This window comes from Amblyraja radiata, chromosome 12, assembly GCF_010909765.2.
Source record: "Amblyraja radiata isolate CabotCenter1 chromosome 12, sAmbRad1.1.pri, whole genome shotgun sequence".
In the NCBI taxonomy this organism is placed as follows: Eukaryota; Metazoa; Chordata; class Chondrichthyes; order Rajiformes; family Rajidae; genus Amblyraja; species Amblyraja radiata.
In genome coordinates, this window is record NC_045967.1 from 16172017 (window position 1) to 16194882 (window position 22866).

The following is a 22866-nucleotide window of genomic DNA, read 5'->3' on the forward strand; positions in this document are numbered from 1 at the left end:
TATTTCTACTATGGAAGCGCACCAAGCGAACATGACCAAGCTCTACGGTAAAAGACTTTAGAGAAGTGCTTGCTGAAATGCTTGGAAACTTAGAAACAAAACTTGATGTTCAACTCAATGCTGGGAGAACAGAAATTTGTGGAAAAATTGACACTCTACAAGCTCAAATCGAGGAGGTGAATTCCTCTTTGAAAGGAGGAATTAAAAGGGTTGAAGAGGATATCAGTAGCAAGCTGGAGCCCATTCTTTTCACCTCAAAAAAACAAAACGACACCATCAGAGAACTGGAAAGCTGCAACTATGGATATCTCTCAGACAACTCAAAGACTGAAGAAAGAACTCGACTGTGTCTCTGGGCAATTGGCCAGAATGACCGAAAAATGCCTAGATCTCCAAGGTCGTTCTAAACGCCAAAATTTAAGGATTGTTGGTGTGAAGGAAGGGAAGGAAGATGGAAAAGATTCTCGGGACTTTACTGCCGACTTACTCCAACAGGTACTTAATCTGCCTGAGAGACTCAAACTTGATTGGGCACATCGAGCTCAGAGAGCCCGACCAGGAGCTGGAGCTCCACCAAGACAACTTATTCTGAAACTACACCACCTATCAGTTCTTGAAGACATAATGAAGAAAGTTGCAAGTGCAAGAAACTTGATGTTTGAAGGAGACAATATAAGAATCTTCAGAGATTATCCAGCAGATGTTGTAAGGAAGAGAGCACTTTTTACCAAGTCGCGAGTTATCCTCAGAGACATACCAGGCTTAAGATATGAACCTATTTCAATCAATACTGATTTTTCTCCCTGAAATTTAAAACAAAACTCGATTCTGTGATCACAAACTTTATTTGGGATTATAAAACACACAGAATCCATAAACGACATTTATGTAAACCCAAAGAAATTGGCGGACTGGCTCTCCCTAATTTTTTTTACTATTATTGGGCAACGAATATTAAAAATTTAATCTATTGGATGGACAACACATGCCAACAGGTAAACTGGCTAATAATGGAGAGAGAAGATTGTTCGCCTTTTAATATAGGCCCGATTCTTCTCTCTCCAATAAATCTGAAGAAATCAGTATATGAGAAAAATCCGACAATCCATAGCACCTTTCGAATCTGGAAACAAGTGAAGTCAACCCTTAAATTGAGAAATGTATCTCTTCTCTCACCCATCGCCAACAATCCCTCATTTAAGCCGTCTACTTTAGACAATGCGTTGATACAATGGGAAAGATTAGGAATTAAAAAACTGGGAGATCTTTATGAGATGGGGACTCTCCTCTCATTTCAAGAATTACAGTCAAAATATCATCTGAAAGGTAGCCAATACTTTAGATATCTTCAAATACGAGACTATCTGAAATCACATACCCAAGACTGTCAATATATGGTTCCAGACATACTAGACAAATACATGAATAGAAACTCGGATTCAAATAAGTTAATATCGTACCCTTATAATACCCTTTTCAATATACAAACCCCATCATTGGAAATAATTAGGCGAGCTTGGGAAGATGAATTGGGCATATCAATTTTAAAAGATAGATGGGAGGAAAGCCTTCTATATATACATAACTGTTCTCTTAACGTTAGGCACTCGTTAATACAATTTAAAATACTGCATAGACTTTATTATTCAAAGTCTAAACTGAATAAGATCTTCCCAAATGTTTCCCCTATTTGTGATAAATGTTTCCTTCAGGAAGCAACCATAACCCACTCTTACACGGGGGACGAGGGGCAGGTATATCTCCACTTTTTTCATTTTTTTCTTTGTTTTTTCCTTTTCTTCTCTTATATATTTATTCATTCTTTGGCCACATGACCTTGGTGATCTAGGGGTCCTGTCTTGTTGGTCTAGGGGTCCTGTCTTGGTAGTCTAGGGGTCCTGTCTTGGTAGTCTAGGGGTCCTGTCTTTTCACTTTTCACTTTTTCTCTCTATTGTTCTTTCTCTCTTCTTTTCTCACATTATCAAGTTAAAAGGTCAAATTTGAAGCTGTACAATAATTCTATAATTTTATATGCCAAATGTTTTATTCTTGTACAATTACTTCTAATAAAAATAATAAAAAAATATAAAAAGAGAGAATGGGTGGATATGGATCATGTGCAGCAGTGGAGATTAGTATAACTTCATAAATTCACAAATAATAGGAGCAGAATTAGACCATTCAGCCAATGGAGTCTACTCCACCATTCAATCATGGCTGATCTATCTTTCTCCCTGAACCCCATTCTCCTGCCTTCTCCCTGTAACCTTTGACACTCTTACTAATCAAGAACCTGTCAATGTTCGCTTTATAAATACCCAATTACAGCCTCCGTATGTCGTAGTGAATTCCACAGATTTACCACCCTCTGACTAAAGAAATTCCTCCGCATCTCCTTTCTAAAGGAACGTCCTTTTATTCTGAAGCTATGTCCTCTGGACCCAGACTCTCCCACAACTGGAAACATCCTCTGCACATGGTGTTTGGCATTGACATTGTGGGCCAACAGCCTGATCCTGTACTGTACTTTCCCATGTTCTATGCAAGTAAATGTTTGGAATGATTGTTGTGGATTACATACACCCTATTCTGGACAGCAAACCAAGAGTCAGTCGCCTGGTTGCAGTACAGTTTTCATTAAGTTGTCTTTAAGCTGTAAAGTGTGCAAGAATGACATGAGGATATTGCCACGACTTAAGGGCCTGAACTATTGGAAGAGATTGGGCAGACTAGGACTTTATTCCTTAGAGTGCAGGAGGCTGAGGGGTGATCTTATAGAGGTGTATAAAATCAAGGGGAGGATAGATAGGGTGAAAGCATAGAAATTTTACCTAGGGTAGGGGAATCAAGAACCATAGTCTTAAGGCGAGAGGGGAAAGATTTAATAGGAACCCGATGTGTAACTTTTTCACCAAGAAGGTAGAGGGTATATGGAACGAACTGCCAGAGGAGATAGTTGAGGCAGGTACTATAACAGCGTTTAAAAGACACAGACAAGTTTGACGCAAGTACTATCATAACATTTGAAATATTTGGGCAGGTAGATTGATAGGAAAGATTTACAGGAATATGGGCCACACAGAGGCAAGTGGGAAGAGCTTCGATGGAGGCATCTTGGTTGGCATGGACGACCAGGGCCGAAGGGCCTGTTACCGTGCTGCATGACTTTATCTTACAACTTTGACTCATTATCAATGGTATTTCTCTGCACAATCATCTCGACCAAGGACAAGTGTAACGGCATGGTCCAACTGAATGGAGCATTCTATGTCCACGGTGCCTGAGCCAGATGGACACCAGAGACAGGCAGAACCACAGCAAATGCTGTTGCTGCTATAAGTGCAATCAGGTGCTGCTGAAAGATCATCAATTGGGTGAAAGCCACACTTTGGTCTACCCAAAACTTGTTTTGGGTAGACCCAGCAGAACAAGATATCCATCGGGGAATGTTGCTGACTGACTGGCCCGCTCCAGACTGCAGGAGTACATGCTGAGGGACTCACTAAAACTCTGTGCAGCCAACGCCAAGGCTCTGTGGGGAAGGACCATTTACTAGGCCATAGGCAGAATCCAGTGGGGACACACTCAAACAAGGGTAGGGATATCACCCCAGGGGTGATGAGTTTGTTTTAAGAAAGGTAGAACATTACCGAGTAGTTTTTGAGATACAGCGTGGAGACAGGCCCTTCAACCCACTGAGTCCACTCCAACCAATGATCACCCATACACTAGTTCTATGTTATTCCAGTTTTACATCTTACACACTAGAGGCAATTTACAGGAACTTATTAATTTACAAACCTGCACGTCTTTGGAATGTGAAAATGCACACCTCCAGATTCAGGGACAGTTGTTATCAAGCAACTGAACCATCCCATCAACAACTGGAGAGTGGTCCTGAGCTACAATCTACCTGATTGGAGGCCCTCGGACAATCTTTAATCAGACTTTACCTTGCACTGACCGTTATTCCTGTTTTCATGTATCTGTATACTGTGGACAGCTTGATTGTAATCATGGATAGTCTTTCCGCTGACTGGTTAGCACGCAACAAAAGCTTCTCACTGTACCTCAGAACACATGAAAATAAACTAAACTAAACTAAATCCGGGAGGAAACAAGAGCACCCGGAGAAAACCCACCCGGTCACGTGGAGAACATACGAACTCCGTACGGCCAGCACCTGTAGTCAGGATCGAACCCGGGTGATACTCTTGAACGTATAGACACTGAGAATCTATTAAGGGTTTAGTTTAGTTTAGTTTAGTGGCACATGTACTGAAGTACAGTGAAAACCTTTTGTTGCAAGCTGACCAGTCAGCGGGAAGACAATACATGATTTCAATCGATCTATTTACAGTGCATGGATACATGATAAGGGAATAACATTTAGTGCAAGGTAAAGCAAGTGAAGTTCGCTCCAAGATAGTCCAAGGGTCACCAATGAGGTACATAGTAGTTCAGGACCACTCTCTAATTGTGGTACGATAATTCAGTTGCCTGATAATAGCTGGGAACAAACTGTCCCTGAATCTGAATCTGAATTTGCAGAGGTTTGTTTTCATATGTATTTCTTATTCTGAATAAAGTTTATTTTGAGGGGGGGGGGGAGGGAGAGAAACTGCATACCTAAGTGGTGCAGTAACACTTTTGTGTGGAGTTGACCAAAAAGTTGAAAAAAATACCAGGGCTGGTAGCTGGAATTTAAACCAGATGCAAGGTCTGCAGAGAGCTGTAGTAACGCAGTATAAAGTTACCCTGGATGAACTCCTGTCACTAGGAGCCTCAAAGGGGATGAAAAAAAACTGCTGGAAACTCTGGAGGCCAGGACTTAATGCAAACCAGGGCAAAGATATTCTGTGCGCTCAAACAAGTGATGCTGATGGGAGCTGAAGGCAAGTGAGGTATTCGGGTTGTATAGTACAGGTCACAGAAAATCCTAACCTGGTTAATATCAACCAGTTCAAGCCATAACTCAGTGTTAATTCGGATGATAATGACCAAATCTCCTGCAGCAATCACTCTGTAGATAAAGCATTTACACAGTGAGAACGGGTGGCTGTTCTCACGGTGACAGGGGGGGTACAATGGGTCCATCTCTTGCAGACACTCCGCTCTGCGTTGGAAAGGCTGGCAGGGTTAACGGGAATTACCTGAATAAATAAAGTGACAAGAAGCGAGGGTGCTGGCACTCGTTAATGTGGCAGCACCTCGTCTCAACAAGTCAGCGCAAAGCAAATCCAGATAAACCTCCTTGACACTTCAATCAAAGGTGCCGCGATTTATGGAAAATGCCGCTGCATCAGACGACGTCAGATCAGCTCGGCGATAGAAGTCTTGGACAGCTTCAATCGCAGCTGTCGGAAAGAGAGACGGCATGCATTTACACGCACCCTGTTGTAAAGGTGAAGGGTGTACGGTTGTAGGGAGAGACCGTGGCAGAGTCGTGCATGGCGGCATTGCCTGCGTCACTGCACAGTGATGAGTACCCACTCCCACACTGCACTGATCTTCTCTTTCAAATGGGCCAGCACAGGCATGAGGGGCAGAACTGCCTCCATCTGACTGTACTCTTTGCACTACCTGTTGCGCTTGTGTACGATTCACTGGTACAATGGTGCTTTATTGTCACATTCAAGATTCAAGATTCAAGAGAGTTTATTGTCATGTGTCCCAGATAGGACAATTAAATTCTTGCTTTGCTTCAGCACAACAGAATATAGAAGGCATGAATACAGAACAGATCAGTGTGTCCATATACCATTGTATAAATATATACACACATGAATAAATAAAACAGATAAAGTGCAAATAAACTGATAATGGGCTATTAATGTACAGAGTTTTGTTTGAGTTGAGTTCAATAGCCTGATGGCTGTGGGGAAGTAGCTGTTTCTGAACCTGGACGTTGCAGTCTTCAGGCTCCTGTATGTGCGAAGTGCAAATGCAGAGTGAAATTATTTCCTCGCAAACTGCCCAGTAGAGTATTGCCAGACCCAAGCACTGTCCCCCAATTAGCAAAGTGTACAGAAACAGTCCACTGAGCCCGCATGCATGAGGCGCCATTTTTGGGCACCATTTTCCAAGTCGAGTCCGTGCTCTAGTTTTTATGAGTGGTGCCCAATCCTGTCTTGCCCCATGCTGCTGCAGGGCCTCCAGCCATCGCCTCTCTTAGATGTGAATCGACCAGTGAGCCCTCGTCCCTCTCCTCGCCCGTCCACCCTTGTGCCTTATGTATGGTCTGACTAGTTAGCACGCAGATAATGTTTCCCACAGCAAAGACAAGGATCTGCAAAGTTATCTCTTTACACTGAATGTTGTGCCCTTTATCCTCTATATTTGCACTGTGGATGACTTGATTGTATTCATGTATAGTCTTTTTTTTTACTGGATAGCACGCAAACAAAAGCTTTTCACTCTACCTCGGTACACGTGACAATAATAAATCAAACTGCAGATGCTGGAATCTCGCGTGGACCACAAAGTGCTGGAGTAACTCAGCGGGCCAGGCAGCATCTCTGGTGAACCTGGATAAGCACCGATGCCGGTCACGACCCTTCTTCAGGCTACAAGTTTTTTTCCCCCACTGTATCTCGAGACATGCGACAATAACAAACCAATTCCTGTCCGATTTCTAAGAAAAATAATTCCCCAGTCACGGATTTGCAGTGACAGTTCGGACAGTACATATAATATAGAACTTAGAGCAGTACAGAACTGTAATGGGCCCTTCGACCGATGATCATTGTGTTGAACATGATGCTAAATTAAACTAATCTCATCTGCCTGCACGTGATCTATATATTCCTCAATTCCCAGGATGTGCTGCTTGGCGGTAGAAGGTTCCCAGGATGTGCCACAGAGCTGAACGACCCAGTAGGCCATGCCATCGAGAACAAAGAGGGGCCCAGTGGGGGGCCATCAAGAACTAAGAGGGACCCGGCAGGGGATCGCCTGCAGCCACGTGCGGCAGCAGGCCTGGTTCACCTCTGCATGAAGATAAGACTGCATTAAGAACTTTTGTAACGTTGTCATTCCCAGAAAGGAGGCAGCTCTTTGTGTACTGCCAAGGAGAAGTCTGCTGTATGATATTCCCGGATTGTTTGCTAAAACAAATAATTTCACTGTACCTGGGCACATGTGACAATAAAGTATCATCGGATCCCTGCATATCTAAAAGCCTCGTAAATGCCACTATAGTATCTGCAAATTGCAGGTGACGAGCATCTCCCAATATATTCACCCTAGGCATGTTTTATTTTCGCTGGTAGGGGGTATGTGTCCACTCTTTGGGAATGCCCATCTCTGTCACCAGCTTCACATCAGTGGTGATATTAATAACAAGTGTGTCAAGCTTAGTAATAGACAGGGGGCCAGATCCAAGCCCGAAGATAGACATGAAGCCACCGATTTAGAACAGGCCAAGTATTAGCTGAATCAATGATGTAATGGCACAAAGTGGGAATGAAATATGCTCCTTGCATGCACCTAGCTTCACGTGCACTCACTGACAGATGAGGCCTCGTCTTTCATTAAATTATGTATTGCTGACATATTTCTACACAGACAAGGGCAGCACGGTGGCGCAGCGGTAGGGTTGCTGCCTCAAAGCAGCAGAGACCCGGGTTCAATCCTGACTACGGGTGCTGTCTGTAGAGTTTGTACGTTCTCCCCGTGACCGTGTGGGTTTTCTCTGGGTGCTCTGGTTTCTTCCCACTATCCAAAGACACACGGGTTTGCAGGTTAATCAGCTTCTGTAAAATTGTAAATTGTCCCTAATGTGTAGGATAGTGCTAGTGCACGGGGTGATCGCTGGTCGGCGCGGGCACGCCTTTTCCCATGTTGTATCTCTAAAGTCTAAAAACAATCATGACTAGGTACAGAAACAGTTCCACTATTGGTGTATGTTGGACTCAATTGTTTTGTTGCAATTTGCTGAAGAGAGAGAGAGAGAGAGAGAGAGAGAGAGAGGGAGTCAACTTCCTTACTCCATCAGTCTAATGAAGGGTCCAGACACAAAACTTCACCCATTCATCCCCCCCCCCCCCCCCCCCCCCCGCCCCCACCACACCACCCTCTACCCCTCTGCAGATTGTGTCTGACCCACTGAGTTCTTCCAGCACCTTCCGTTTTGCTCAAGATTCCAGCACCTGCAGTTCCTTGCACCTTCATGACTAGATTCTCTCGAGGCTGATTTCAATGATAATTGGTCCAATTTGGTTTATGATATTCATGATTTTGAATAAAGAATTATTGCCTGCATTAATTTGCATGTTTATAGGCATAGGGAATTAGTTTAATTATTTAACCTCACACCACGTTGGCTATGCTCACTCCTGCCATTGTGAAGAAGGTATAGGAGCCTGAAAACTAACATTTAGACTCAGGAGCAGCTTCTTCCCTATAACCATCAGGCTATTAAACACTACAACCTCCAAATAGCCTCTGAACTATATCGCCTTCGGGACATTATTTTTTAAACTATTATCGTGTATTTATTTGTTATCATATATATATAGACAATATATACATACACAAATACGTAGACTATATATAATACATTTTTTGTTGTTTATTCTGGATTTTACAGAGTACTATGTTTCCATATCTGTTATGCTGCTGCAAGTAAGAATTTCATTGTTCCATTTTGAGTAATGACAATAAAACACTCTTGACTCTTGATCATTTTCAGCATGGACATTATGGGCCGAAGGGCCTGCTCCCACGCTATGTATCAGAGAAGCTTTTACGGCAACGATTGAAACTCCTCTTGTTGTTCCCGCGGCTGCAATCAAAGAGAACTAATTGCATATTCCATCCCTACACCTTTCACCCCGAGACGTCACAATTAATTTCCCTCTCAACCATCCAGAGTAAGGATTGAAAATAAAATCCTCTGTGAAGTCAGCTGATGAATAAGTGTGCCTGACCAAGGGGAAAACCACCATGGCCAAAAGGCTGCAGTGAAATCACTGCATGTCAGGCAGCACGGTGATTAGATTCATGGCAGCGATTACTTCTTGCACGCCGTGGGAAGGTAGCAGGGAGCATGCGGAGTGTGAAGGGGAGTGTTAGCCCTCACTGCCTGCACTTCATCCTTCGAAGGAACCCTGTCCCCGCAGGGAGCAAATGCTGCACTTGGAAATGTTCACATTGTCACCGGGTTGAAGGCAATAAACGGAAGAAACTTGCATTCCCATGGCGCCACTCACCATTGCAGGATGTTTATTGTAGCAGCCAATGTTGAACTGCAGCCAGTGTTGCACTGTTGGAAATCCAGCAGCAATGCTGCACTGCTGGAAATCTCGCAGCCAGTGTTACATCGTTGGAAATCCTGCTGTATAGTTGCATTGTTTGAAATCTTGCAGCATCATTGCAAATTCAGCAACATTGTTACATATCTTGCAGCCAGCGCTGCATGGTTGGAAATCTTGCAGTCATTGTCAAATCATACAGTATTGTTGCATCACTGGGAATCTTGAAACCAGCACGCCCGCAGTAACCACCTCATCAACAGATTGCCAACTGGCAAGCAATCAGTTCCAATGATTTTGCCAGTGGTTGAGGGCAAATTTTAACCAGGGGCCCATTACCCTGTTTTAAACCTTTGGCTGTGAGATCCGCTGTGCTGCCTGAGAGGGCAGAACAACACCTGCTGTTAATGCTTCCTCTTCATAGTTCAAGTACATGACTCCCTTCTAAAAATAAATGTTCCATTGCACATTTCACACAGGCAGTAAGACAGGAGACGAAGCACGGCTAAGTGCTTATAGATGAGCCAAGTGCTGCTTGTAACTCCAATCCTGATGTAGTTTAAAGATACAGAGTGAAAACAGGCCCTTCAGCCCACCGAGTAGGTGCTGACCAATGATCACCCATACACTAATTCTATCATATAACTCTAGGGAGACTTTACAGAAGCCAATTAACCTACAAACCTGCACATCTTAAGAGTGTGGGAGGAAACTGGAGCACCCAGAGAAAACCCATGTGGTCACGAGGAGAATGTACAAACTCCACACAGACAGCACCCATAGTCAGGATCGATCCCTGGTCTCTGGCGCTGTAAGGCAGCGACTCTACCGTTGCACCACCGTGCCGGTAGTCTATTGATTCTTATTGGGTGATGTTTCGAGTCGAGAACCTTCTTCAGTCTGAAAAGAAGGGTCTTGACCCGAAACGTCACCCATTGCTTATTTCCAGAGATGCTGCCGGTCCCGCTGAGTTACTCCAGCATTTTGTGTCTATCTTCAATTTTCTGGACCGCAACGGCCGTGAGTCCCAGGCCGAGCTCGGCGATCGTTTGCCCGCTTCTGCTGCTGTTGAAGGTGAGACGTTGCGTCGCGCCAGGGTCTTGGGCCTGTCCCACTTTGGCCGTCAGTTCCACGACAGGCCGTTGGCGCACGAAGATTTCGTTCTCAACAAAAATTTCGGAGCCCCACGCGATGTTGCGCACAACTACATACCCCTGCACGCTTCTCAGTGGGGCCGGCCCCGCGCGGACATACGATGCCCATGCGCCTCAACGCGACCAGGAGATTGCGTAATGTGCGTGCCTAGGACACGTAAGTGGGACAGGCTCTTTACTCTGTTTATCTCTCCCCAGATGCTATCTTACCTGCTGAGTATAATCACCATTTTCTGTCTTTATTTCAGACTGTCAGCAGTTCTTTTCATTTTCATTCACTATTTGGTATCTCATTTTCAATGATAACACTGCCATGAAATACAATTTGGATTATTCTTGTGTTAGAGTCATACAGGAAACAGGCCTTTCAACACATCTCACCCATGCCAACCAAGATGCTCCATCTACACTAGTCCCACCTGCCTGCATTTGGCCCTTATCCCCCTAAACTTTTCCTATCCACGTACCTATCCAAGTGTCTTTTGAATGTTGTTATAGTACCTGCTTCAACTATCTCCTCTTGCATCTTGTTCCATATACCCACACCCTCTGCGTGAAAAGGTTGCCCCTCGGGTTCCTATTAAATCGTTCCCCTCGCACCTTAAAACCTATTCTGGGAAAAAAGGCTCTGTGCATTCACTCTATCAAATGATTTTACACACCTTCATAAGATCCCTCAGTTTCATGCGCTCGGAGGAATAAAGTCCTTTCCTGCCCAACCTTTCCCTGCAGCTCAGACCCTCGAGCCCTGGCAATATCAATGTTATTTAGGCCACAGTATTATCCCTGTTGAACTCTGCGAGCCAACATAGTAAAGATCCAAGATGGTGAGCGACAGACAGTCATGAATCATTGTCTGAGACCAGCAAACTGTGCCACAGCAGCTCATGATCAATGACTTACACACACATCACTGAGTGAAAAAAGGTGACATCAACTGTATTTATCATTTCTGCTGCAAGACTCAAGAGCAGAAATATAAGGAGAGTCTGGATAGGTAGCACGTTTGATAGGTGGCAAGTTTGAGCTAGATAGGGCTCTTAAAGATAGCGGTCAGGGATTATGGGGAAAAGGCAGGAACGGGGTACTGATTGGGGATGATCAGCCATGATCACATAGAATAGCGGTGCTGGCTCAAAGAGCCGAATGGCCTACTCCTGCACCTATTGTCTATTGTTTAGTTTAATTTTAATTTAATTTAGAGATACAGCACGGAAACAGGCCTTTTGGCCCACCGAGTTCGCACAAACCAGCGATCCCCATACAGAACACTATCCTATACACTAGGTACAATTTACAAAAAACAAATTAACCGACAAACGTACATCTTTGGCGTGTGGGAGGAAACCAGAGCACCCGCAGAAAGTGATTAATAAGGGTGTTAGGAGTTATGGGGAGAAGGAAGGGAATGAGGTTGTGTGGGCAAGATAGATCAGCCATGATTGAATGGTGGATTAGACTTGATAGGCCAAACGGCCTAATTCTGCCCCTACTTCTGAAAACCCATGCAGTCACAGGGAGAACGTACAAACTTCATACAGACAGCAACCATAGTCAGGATTGAACCTGGGTGTCTGACGCTGCAAGACAGCAATACTATTGCTGCACCACCTTACCGCCTCATCTGCTCCATCACTGGATCACATCAGAATGTTTCACTTTGACACAAGAAGTCCATGTCAGCACTTTGAAAATCACTACGATTAATTTCATTGCACCACTCTTTGCTTCTGGCCTGCATCCATTTTTAATCCATGTATACAACACAGGTGACCCAGCTGGTACAGTTCCCGCCTCACTGCGCCAGAGACCTGGGTTCGATCTCGGGTGCTGTCAGTGTGGAGTTTGCACATTCTCCATGTGACCTCATGGGTATCCTCCAGGTACTCCGACTTCCTCCCACATCCCAAAGACGTGCGGGATTGTAGGTTAATTGGCCCTCTGTAGATAGAGTGGGTAAGGAGTGGATGCGAAAGTGGGATAAAGTAGAAAGAGTGTGAATGGGTGATCAATGGTCAGTATGGACTCAGTGGACCGAAGGGCCTGTTTCCACGCTGTATCTCTAAACTAAAATAACTCCTCCTTAAATGTTCTGTTGGATATCCTTTGCTGACTTTTCACACACCTGTCAGTTCATCTGAATGAATCAGAATATGATTTGCAACCAAACTGGTTCTTATATTTTACATAAAAATATTCCCCTTTAAGGATTATTATCTCAACAGGCATTCCTTCTCTTGTGCCTTTTAAATTATTTTGATGAAGCAGTCAGTGGCGCATTGCCAAAACAATATAGTCCTATCATTTGGGTTTTAAGTGCACCCCTCGGGTGAACCCCTTGGGATCACATAAAACTAAAGAGCCACAGGAACACAACGTGGCACGACAGTGAATAAAAGTCTCAACATCCCAACTGTAAAACGCTGGCGTCAACACCAAACATGTACTCTGTTTACATTGCATCAGGTAGGTAGCCTCAGCCTGAGATAATTCTAAACAGTGAAGAGCATCAAATCAAATACGTGTGGAAATGTGAGAGAAAGAGAGAGAGGAGGGAGAGAGAGCACGAGTGTTAGTGATAGAGAGTGAGTGTGAGTGTGAGCACATCTGTATAACACACAGACACCGGCACTCAGACGGGGACACACACACACACACACAGTGACACACGGACACACACACACACACGGTGACACACACACACTCCTGCAGATGCTGGTTTATAAATTAAAACACAAATTGCTGGAGTAACTAAACAGGCCAGGCAGCGTCCAGTGTTGCCTTGCCATGTTCTCCAGTGACACTGTCTGACCCACTGAGTTACTCTGGCACTTTGTGTGTTTTTTTTTGTAAATCAGAATCTGCAGTTCCTTCTGTCAGCATCAAATCTTGTATATGCGTGTGTGTGTGTGTGTGTGTGTGTGTGTGTGTGTGTGTGTGTGTGTGTGTGTGTGTGTGTGTGTGTATACTTTATATACAAATGTCTACACGCACAGATCATATACACACTTGATTGCATACACATAAAATAAATTACATGGCCTATTCTCCACTGTTCTTAAGCGACAGTATATTTTATTCCACAAGACACCGGCACCGGCACACAGGACAGCATTGTTGAGCTGCGGATTCGAGCTACTTGTCAGATGCCACCAAAACAAAAAAATCAATGAATCAAAAATACTACAGATAAACACACAGAGAACAGAAGCATTAGCAATGAGGAGTAACATGTGCATTGAAATTAACCCAATGATTAATAATTGATCTTGTAAGCAATCTGGGCAGTTGAACATTAACACAATCCCTTGGTTTGAAGTAGTAAATCCGCCTCTGCCGCTGTGGTTTTTGTTGTTGCCGTTCTCCAGTAATCAGGAAAGCTTAAGAACAGCACCAACAGCCCTGTGCAGAAATGTTAGAGATTCCAGCATGTTTTTAAAATAGTAAGCTCAAAAGGTCTGTACTTGCAGAAGGCAGTGTGTGTGTGTGTGTGTGTGTGTGTGTGTGTGTGTGTGTGTGTGTGTGTGTGTGTGTGTGTGTGTGCGTGCCTCTGTGCCTGTCTCTCTCTCTGTATCTCTTTCTCTGTCTCGCTGTATGTGTGTCTCTCTCTGTATGTGTGTGGCTCGCTCTGTATGTGCGTCTCCCCGTTTATGTGTGCCTGTGTGTGTGTGTGTGTGTGTGTGTGTGTGTGTGTGTGTGTGTGTGTGTGTGTGTGTGTGTGTGTGTGTGTGTGTGTGTGTGTCTGTCTGTGTGTGTCTGTGTGTGTCAACCCAATCTGAACCTGACTTAATTCTCCATTAAAATAACAACAGAAAAAACCCCACACTGTACTTTTTTGAGAGTTAAATGCATGCCACAGCATCAGATCAAATGAGTTTTCAACGTAATTCGACATTCTGGAGAGTATCATATATTCTAAACAATGGTGAACTGTTTCAGGTCAGGCAATACACTCATGTGCAACAGCTGTACCAGATACAATCTTATTAAAGTTGCCTACCAGTTCTGTATATCTTTCCTCTTAACACTAATTTGCCAAAAAGGGATTTATATTAAATCCGAGACATACACCACCCCAGCCTATTACACATCGTCTCACAAGAATCAGAGAAAGGAGTGTGATTTTATACAGAATGTCAACGGAGCAACATTCCACCAAATATTATTTTTGTTTTAAGAATAAGGTAACCATTAACTAATCATGTGTGTGCCAGGTCAAAGGTTACAGATTTTCTTTTCAAAACACTGTTCCTCTGTGAATCCTCCGTATACAAAAAGACCACAAATCGAAAGTTGCCTCAAACATAATGGCCCCGTCATGAAAAGCTTTTGTATATATTGTTGGATGAACAGAACAAGTCCCATTACATGCGTATTGTTTGTTAGATAGTGAAATACAGCATGGAAACAGGCCCTTCGGCCCAGAGAATCCATACTGACCATCAACCACCCATTGACACTAATCTAATCCACCTTTATTCTCCCCCGTATTGTTATAATTTCCTCCTGGATTCTACCACTCACCTACACTCAAGAGGACTCCGTGAATTTAGTCTGAATAGGCCCTTCGGCTCACCGGGTCCTTGCTAACCATCGATCACCCCTTCACACTAGTTCTATGTTATCCCACTTTCTCATCCACTCCCTATACACGGAGCAATTTTTAGAGGCCAATTGACCTACAAAACTGCACGTCTATGTGATGTGGGCGGAGCACCCGGAGAAAACCCACGTGGTCACAGGGAGAACGTACAAACTCCACATAGACAGTACCGGAGGTCAGCATCAAACCCAGGTCTCTGGATCTGTGAGGCAGCAACTCTACCAACTACACCACAGTTGATCATGTTGGCTATAGAATAAATTAGATCAATTGCACTAGTTATTGGGAGTGTGTTTAAGAATGCATAAAGGCTCCAAATAACCTAGAAATGTTGACTTAATAAATCTGATACAAAGACTGAATTAAAAACAACAGACATTTGGACAGTTAATGGATAGGAAAGGTTTAGAATGAAACGGGTGGCATAGTGGCACAGCGGTAGAGTTGCTGCCTCACAGCAACAGAGACCCGGGTTCCAACTGGTTCCATCCGGTGTGACTACGGGTGCTGCCTCTACAGAGTTTGTACGTTCTCCCTGTGACCGCATGGATATTCTCTGAGTGCTCTGGTTTCCTCCCACATTTCAAAGACATACAAGCTTTGTAAGTTAATTGGCTTTAGAAAAAAATGTCCGTAGTGTGTAGGATAGTGGTTGTTTATGGGGTGATCGCAGGTCGGCAGAGACTTGGTGGGCTGAAGGGACTGTTTCCACACTATATCTCTGAAGTCTAAAATATAATGTGACATATTTGCATGGATAGGAAAGGTTTAGAGGGATACGGGCCAAACACATGGAGGTGGGACTATTGTAGATGTGGCATCTTGGTCAGCATGAGCATGTTGGACTGAAGGGCCTATTTCCGTGCTGTATAAATCAATTGCTGCACCTTAAAGATCCATTGCATACCAGCCAGCTCCATTTGATACTGGATAGCTCCATCAAACCCAGCCCATCCCCAACTTAGTTGAACAAGAACCAAGTTCAGACAATTAAATCCTTACAGGCTTGATATCTATTACAATGGGCCAAATATTTATTGCAACTATATCACAAGTATTTAATCTCCACCACAGTTCCATAAACATGGGTTGGAGACAATGCCAACAACGCATAGGATGAGCACAACTAAAAAAGCAAACAAATAAATATAATTTACAGGCAATCACTGGTCCATAAAATTCAAACGTTTACTATCATAATATCAGCCAGAATCAGGTTCAACGGGGAACAACACATGTAATACAGAGCCAAAACAGGCCTAATAGATTCTACTAAAAGGCCTCTATGATATCACCAAACCAACTAGGCCTGTACATGTAGTGCTACTGGACTGGCAGAGATCAGACTGTGTGTGTGTGTGTGTGTGTGTGTGTGTGTGTGTTGTGTGTGTGTGGTGTGTGTGTGTGGTGTGTGTGTGTGTGTGTGTGTGTGTGTGTGTGTGTGTGTGTGTGTGTGTGTGTGTGTGTGTGTGTGTGTGTGTGTGTGTGTGTGTGTGTGTGTGTGTGTGTGTGTGTGTGTGTGTGTGTGTGTGTGTGTGTGTCCTCCACTTAACTGATTGAACAGCACTGATGTTGGGCAGATGCCAATTAAAACACTCACTTTTCAGACTTAAAGGGAATCCACAAACAAAAACAAAGTGAATGAGAAATGAAGCATATTCTCAGCCAATGCTGACAGAAAGTCATAGACGTACAGATTTTAAAAAAAAAGAAAATTTGTATGGAAACAGGCCATTCGGCCCACCGTCTATGCTAACTACTCGTTTACATTAGGCCCATCTCCACACATTCTCATCAACTCCCCACAGATTTTGGTACCGAACTACTGACTTGGGGCAATTTGAAGTGGTTGATTACCCTGCCAACCCACACATCATTGGGACATGTTTGCACACAGAGGTTGAACAAACTTCGCACAGCCAGCCTCCAGGTCAGGATTGAACCATAGTTTTTGGCACAATAAGGCAGCAGTTCTGCCACTATGCCGCCTTAACATTATTGGTGACATTTTAGCACAGGGTTATTTTTATAGAGAATCCTATAGGGAAAGCTATTCAGTTCCAATGGGTTGATGTGACATGAATACTCAATCCTTGTTTGAGGTGGCACCGGGAACAGTCAGAAGGCATGTCGCTGAATACTCCACCACACTTCTACAAGTGTACGGTGGAGAGTGTACTGACTGGTTGCATCACGCCCACATTGGTAACTCAAACGTTCAAGAACGAAGGAGGCTGCAGAGAGTGGTAGACACTGCCCGGTTTATCGCGGGTACTGACCTCCACACCATTGAAGGGATCTACAGGAAGCGCTGCCTCAAAAAGGCAGCTAGTAACATCAAAGACCCACACCACACTGGCTATGCTCTTTTCTCCTGACTACTAATGTGAATGTAATACAGGAGTCTGCAAACCATTACCTCCAGGAAGAACAGCTTTAAAGCCCTGTCCCACGGTACGAGTTCATTCCAAGAGTTCTCCCGAGTTTGCCCTGATTCGAACTTGGAGATTTACGGTAATGGCCACTCGTCGGCTCTCGTGGACATTTTCCAACATGTTGAAAAATCTTCACGAGTCTTCCCGTGGTTACCTGCTGTTAGCAAGTCTTCCCGAGTACCTGCCATTAGCGTTACGAGCCGCTAAGAGACGTCCCCGAGCTCCGACGTACCCGCTACGTTCATTCTCCGTGCTTACCACAAGTTTGATTTCTTTTAAACTCGGGAGGGCTCTTGGAATGAACTCGTACCGTGGGACAGGGCTATTAGACTTTGGAAACTAGACTTTAGGGATACAGTGTGGAAACAGGCCCTTCGGCCCATTGAGTCCGCACCGACCATCAATCATCCCATACACTAGCACTATCCTACACACTAGGCACAATTTATAATTTTACCGAAGCTAATTAACCTTCAAACTTGCATGTCTTTGGAGTATGGGAAGAACCAGGATCACCCAGAGAAAACCTATGCAGTCACAGGGAGAACGTACAACTCCGTACAGACAGCACCCGTAGTCAGGATCAAACCTGGGTCTCTGGTGCTGTAAGGCAGCAACTCTTCCGCTGCACGACTGTGTCACCTCTTTCTTCTTATGCTTCTTCCTATTGACTATCAGCTTTTGAACTACCCTGCACAACCCTACTTCAGCACCAAACCACTTCAGACTTTTCACTGCCCTGGGTGCTCCATGTACTATCATGCATTATCATGATGTAGGTTACTTAGAGCAATTGATAATTGATTGCATTTATTGGTGTTCTTGTTGCATCAACTTGGGCCTGTGAAGCAACAGCAAGCAAGAATTTCATTGATCCACTTCATATCTAGTGCATATGAAACTCTTGACTTTTAAAGGACACTGGTATTCTGTGCATTATCCTTTTCCCCAACACATTACATTCTTTCTAAAGTCCAAATTAGCAGCATTTCTGATCCGATCAAGATTTCTCCTCACAAAGGGCGCAGCAGATAGAACTGCTCCCTCACTGCGCCAGAAGTCCTTGTTCGATTCTGACCTCGGATGCAGTCTGTGTGGAGTTTGCACGTTTTCCCTGTGACCCCGTGAGTTTCCTCTGGATGCTCCGGTTTCCTCTCACATTCTAAAGGCATCTGGGTTTGTTGGTTAATTGGCCATCAGTAAATTGTCCCCAGTGTGTAGGGAGTGGATGAGAAAGTGGGATAACATGGATAACTAGTGTGAAGGGGTGATCGATGGTCAACGTGGACCCGGTCGGCCGAAGAGCCTGTTTCCGCGTTGTATCTCTAAACCATGTAAAATCCACGGTGTCCTCTTTCCAAAATCCACAGTGTCCAAAATCCTTGGTGTCCACCTTGGTTTCCAAATAGGTTCCAAAGTATGTGGCTCAGTCCAACCAAGGACATTGGTGGTTTAAACACATTCTACAGTTAACTCCTGGAGGACCAATGTATTATTTGTAATTCCTTGACTTCATCCGCCCCCATCTCAGCAATAAGACATCACCACTTACTTCTTGGAAACCCCTTAGAAAAAATCTCCTAAAGAACCATGATGTTATGCAGCATGTTATAGGAAAGATGTTCTCAAGTTGGAAAAGGTGCAGAGAAGATTTACAAGGATGTTGCCAGTACCTGGGGGCCTGAGCTATAAGGAGCGGCTGAGCAGGCTAGGACTCTATTCCTTGGAGTGCGGGAGGATGAGGGGTGATCATACAAATGTGCACAAAATCATGAAAGGAATAGATCGGGTAGATGCACATAGTCTCTTGCCTGTGTAGGGGAATTGAGAACCAGAGGACATACTGTGGGTTTAAGGTGAGGGGTATATTTAGTTGGAACCTGAGGGATAACTCGTTCACACAAAGGGTGGTGGGTGTATGGGACGAGCTACCAGAGGAGGTAGTTAAGGCAGGTAATGTCGCAAAATTTAAGAAACATTTAGACAGGTACATGGATAGGATAGGGTTAGAGGGATATGGGCCAAATGCAGGCAGGTGGGACTTGTGTGAATGGGACATGTTGGTCAGTATTGGCAAGTTGGGCCGAAGGGCCTGTTTCAATTCTGTATGACTCCATGTTCTTGGGTGGGCATTAACATTGGGAATATGGCACAGAAATGTTATAGAAATGATGCAAATGTCAGTCACCAAGGCAAGTCTGACCCCCACAAACTTATAACAAGGCTTTTTGGAGGAAGGTGAAAATGATCTGTCAAGTGAAACTTTGCAAGCACCCACAACTCTTAGCGTTCAACCATTCATTCTGAACAACCAAACCGTTGCAATTTCACACAGAACACATCTCTGAAACCACCTTGGATTTGCCTTGTTAAAAAAAGCCCACATATGTATGAGAGAGTAGCGTTTTCCAAAAAAAAGCCAGCAGCCTGCCTCCCGTTAATTGGAAATATCACTGAAGAATATTCAGATGCAAACTTAAGTGTGCAAGTGATGAATGTCACTGGTTGTTTCTGGTGCGTTAGATGCACGAAGCTCTTGCTAAAAAAAAATAATACAAAATACAACACAAAGAAAGCCTTCCAGCAAAAAAAAATCAGTGTGGCAAAATTCAGCCGAGATAGACGCTAGCTAGCAAGCAGCGTGCGGGACTCGCAGAAATGGGTGCAATATATCAACGTTTCACAGTAACAACGACTGAGACCGGCGCCAGGAGTGGAGACGATTAAAAAAAAAGGCAATGAACTAATGCATGAAGGAACCTTATCCAAAACAAAAGAGAGAGAGAGAGAGAGAGAGAGACTTACCACGATTGCTCCAGTTCCCAGTCTCTGAAGAAGTCGAACTCGAAAAGGTCCATAGCAGAGCGCTGAGCAAGCGTCGCTGTCAGTGCTGCGTCCGGCTAGGCATAAGGTGATTGTTCCTACAGTGAGTCCGCACTGAACGCGCTGGCTGCCTCTCGCACTGAGAGAATGTTGCCTGTCTTGGCTGTGCGAGGCAGAATCAACATCTCTCTCACACACACACACAGAAAGAGGTGGAGCCTCCGTCAGCAAGAAGCCATGACACGGAGCTTACACAAAAAACGCTATCTGCTGTGCGCAAGGCTTATTACACAATTGGATGGAGGATGCTGCCTCCACCCCTGCTCACGGAACAGCACCAGAACAGGCCCTTCGGCCCACAATGTCTGTGCTGAACATGATGCCAAAACCCAAGATAGACACAAAATGCTGGAGTAACTCAGCGAGTCAAGCAGCATCTCTGGAGAAAAGGGATAATTGTTGACTTTTCCAGTCCAGACCCTTCCTCAGAACAAGACCACACATAGAAATCTGAGGAAGGTTCCAGTCCGAAACATCGACTATTTGTTTTCTCCTGACCTGCTGAGTTACTCCAGCTTTTTGTGTCTATCTTCGGTACAAACCAGCATCTGCAGTTCCTTCTTCGTTTCTTCCTCGACCGCTGAACCAGCCTATTCCCGTCTACCCATACTCTCCTCCGCCTAACAAAGCTGGTCATTACCCTCAACAACTTCTCCTTCGACTCCTCCCACTTCCTCCAAATCCAAGGCGCACCTGCATGGGCCTTAGCTATGCCTGCTCTTTGTAGGGTACGTCGAACAATCCCTGTTCCAGGCGTACACTGGCCCTATCCCCAAACTCTCCCTCCGCTACATTGACGACTGCATTGGTGCTACCTCCTGCACCCATGCAGAACTCACTGACTTCATCAACTTCACCACTAATTTCCATCCTGCACTCAAAAATTCACTTGGACCATCTCCGACATCTCCCTACCGTTTCTCGATCTCACGGTTTCCATCACAGGAAACAGACTATTGACTGACATCTACTACAAACCTACTGACTCCCATAGCTATCTTGACTACACTTCTTCCCACCCTGCTTCTTGTAAAGACTCTATCCCCTACTCCCAATTCTTCCGTCTATGCTGCATCTGCGCCCAGGATGAGGTTTTCCATACCAGGGCATCGGAGATGTTTTTAATCTTTAGGAAACGGGGTTCCCCTCTTCCATTATAGACGAGGCTCTCACTAAGGTCTTCTCGATATCCCGCAGCTCTACTCTTGCTCCCCTCCCCCCATTCGTAACAAGGACAGAGTCCCCCTTGTCCTCACCTTGCACCCCATTAGCTGTCGCATACAGCGTATAATCCTCCAACATTTTCACCACCTCCAACGGGATCCCACTACTGGCCACATCTTCTCATCTCCTCCCCTTTCTGCTTTCCACAGAGACCTTTCCCTCTGAAACTCACTGGTCAACTCGTCCCTTCCCACACAAACCACCCCCTCCCCAGGTACTTTCCACTGCAACTGCAGGAGAGGCAACACCTGTCGCTTTACCTCTCCCGTCGACTCCATCCAAGGACCCAAATAGTCTTTCGAGGTGAGCCAGAGGTTCTTTTGCACCTCCTCCAACCTCATCTACTGTATCCGCTGTTCCAGGTGTCAACCTCTACATCGGTGAGACCAAGCGCAAGCTCGGCGATCGTTTTGTTGAACACCTCCACTCAGCCGTCTTAACCTACCTGATCTCCCAGTGGCTCAGCACTTAAACCCCTCCCATTCCCAAACTCACCTTTCTGTCCAGGGCCTCCTCCATTGTCAGAGTGAGGCCCAGCGCAAATTGGAGGAACAGCACCTCATATTTTGCTTGGGCAGCTTACACCCCAACATTGACTTCTCTGACTTCAGATAGCCCCTGATTACTCTCCCCATCCCCTCCCCACCCCAGTTCTCCCACTAGTCTTAATGTCTCTGACTACATTCTAACTGTCCCGCCCCCTCCCCTGACATCAGTCTGAAGAAGGGTCTTGACCCGAAACCTCACCCATTCCTTCTCTCCAGAGATGCTGCCTGACCCGCTGAGTTACTCCAGCATTTTGTGTCTACCTTCGATTTAAACCAGCATCTGCAATTCTTTCCTACACATCTCCATCTCTTGCTCGCCTCCATTCATCTCTCAACCCATTCATGTCCTGCTCCAACCATCTCCCACCCACCTCCCTCTCCCATCCCGTCCCTCTCCCATCCCCAATCCTTGTCATGACCACCCTATCACCAACTAGAGAGTGGTCCTGATCACCCATCTACCTCATTGGAGACCCTCAAACTATCTTTAATCGGACTTCACCAAACTTTATCTTGCACTAAACATTATTCCCATTATCCTATATCTGTACACTGTGGGGGGCTCAATTGTAAGTATAGATAGTCTTTCTGCTGACTGGATAGCAGCAACAAAAGGTTTTCACTGTACCTCGCTACACGTGACAATAAACTAAATTCTCATCCCATTTTATCCCTCCCTATTTCTCTCCAACCCCATCCCAGTCCCACCCCCCCATTTCTCTCCCCATCCATCACTCTCCCACAATGAACCCTCTCCCTCTTCCA

General features: G+C 44.8%; 1 protein-coding gene across 3 annotated transcripts in view; it reads right to left on the reverse strand.

The window, feature by feature from the left end:
- Positions 1-20458, reverse strand: part of aff2 (AF4/FMR2 family member 2) — a 465473-nt gene extending 445015 nt beyond the window's left edge. For all 3 annotated transcript variants that reach the window (XM_033030286.1, XM_033030287.1, XM_033030285.1), the window contains exon 1: positions 20252-20458. In XM_033030286.1, the coding sequence (XP_032886177.1) occupies positions 20252-20304 (53 nt within the window). In that variant the 5' untranslated portion in view covers positions 20305-20458. The remainder of the gene's footprint in view (positions 1-20251) is intronic.
- Between the last annotated feature and the right edge of the window lie 2408 nt (positions 20459-22866).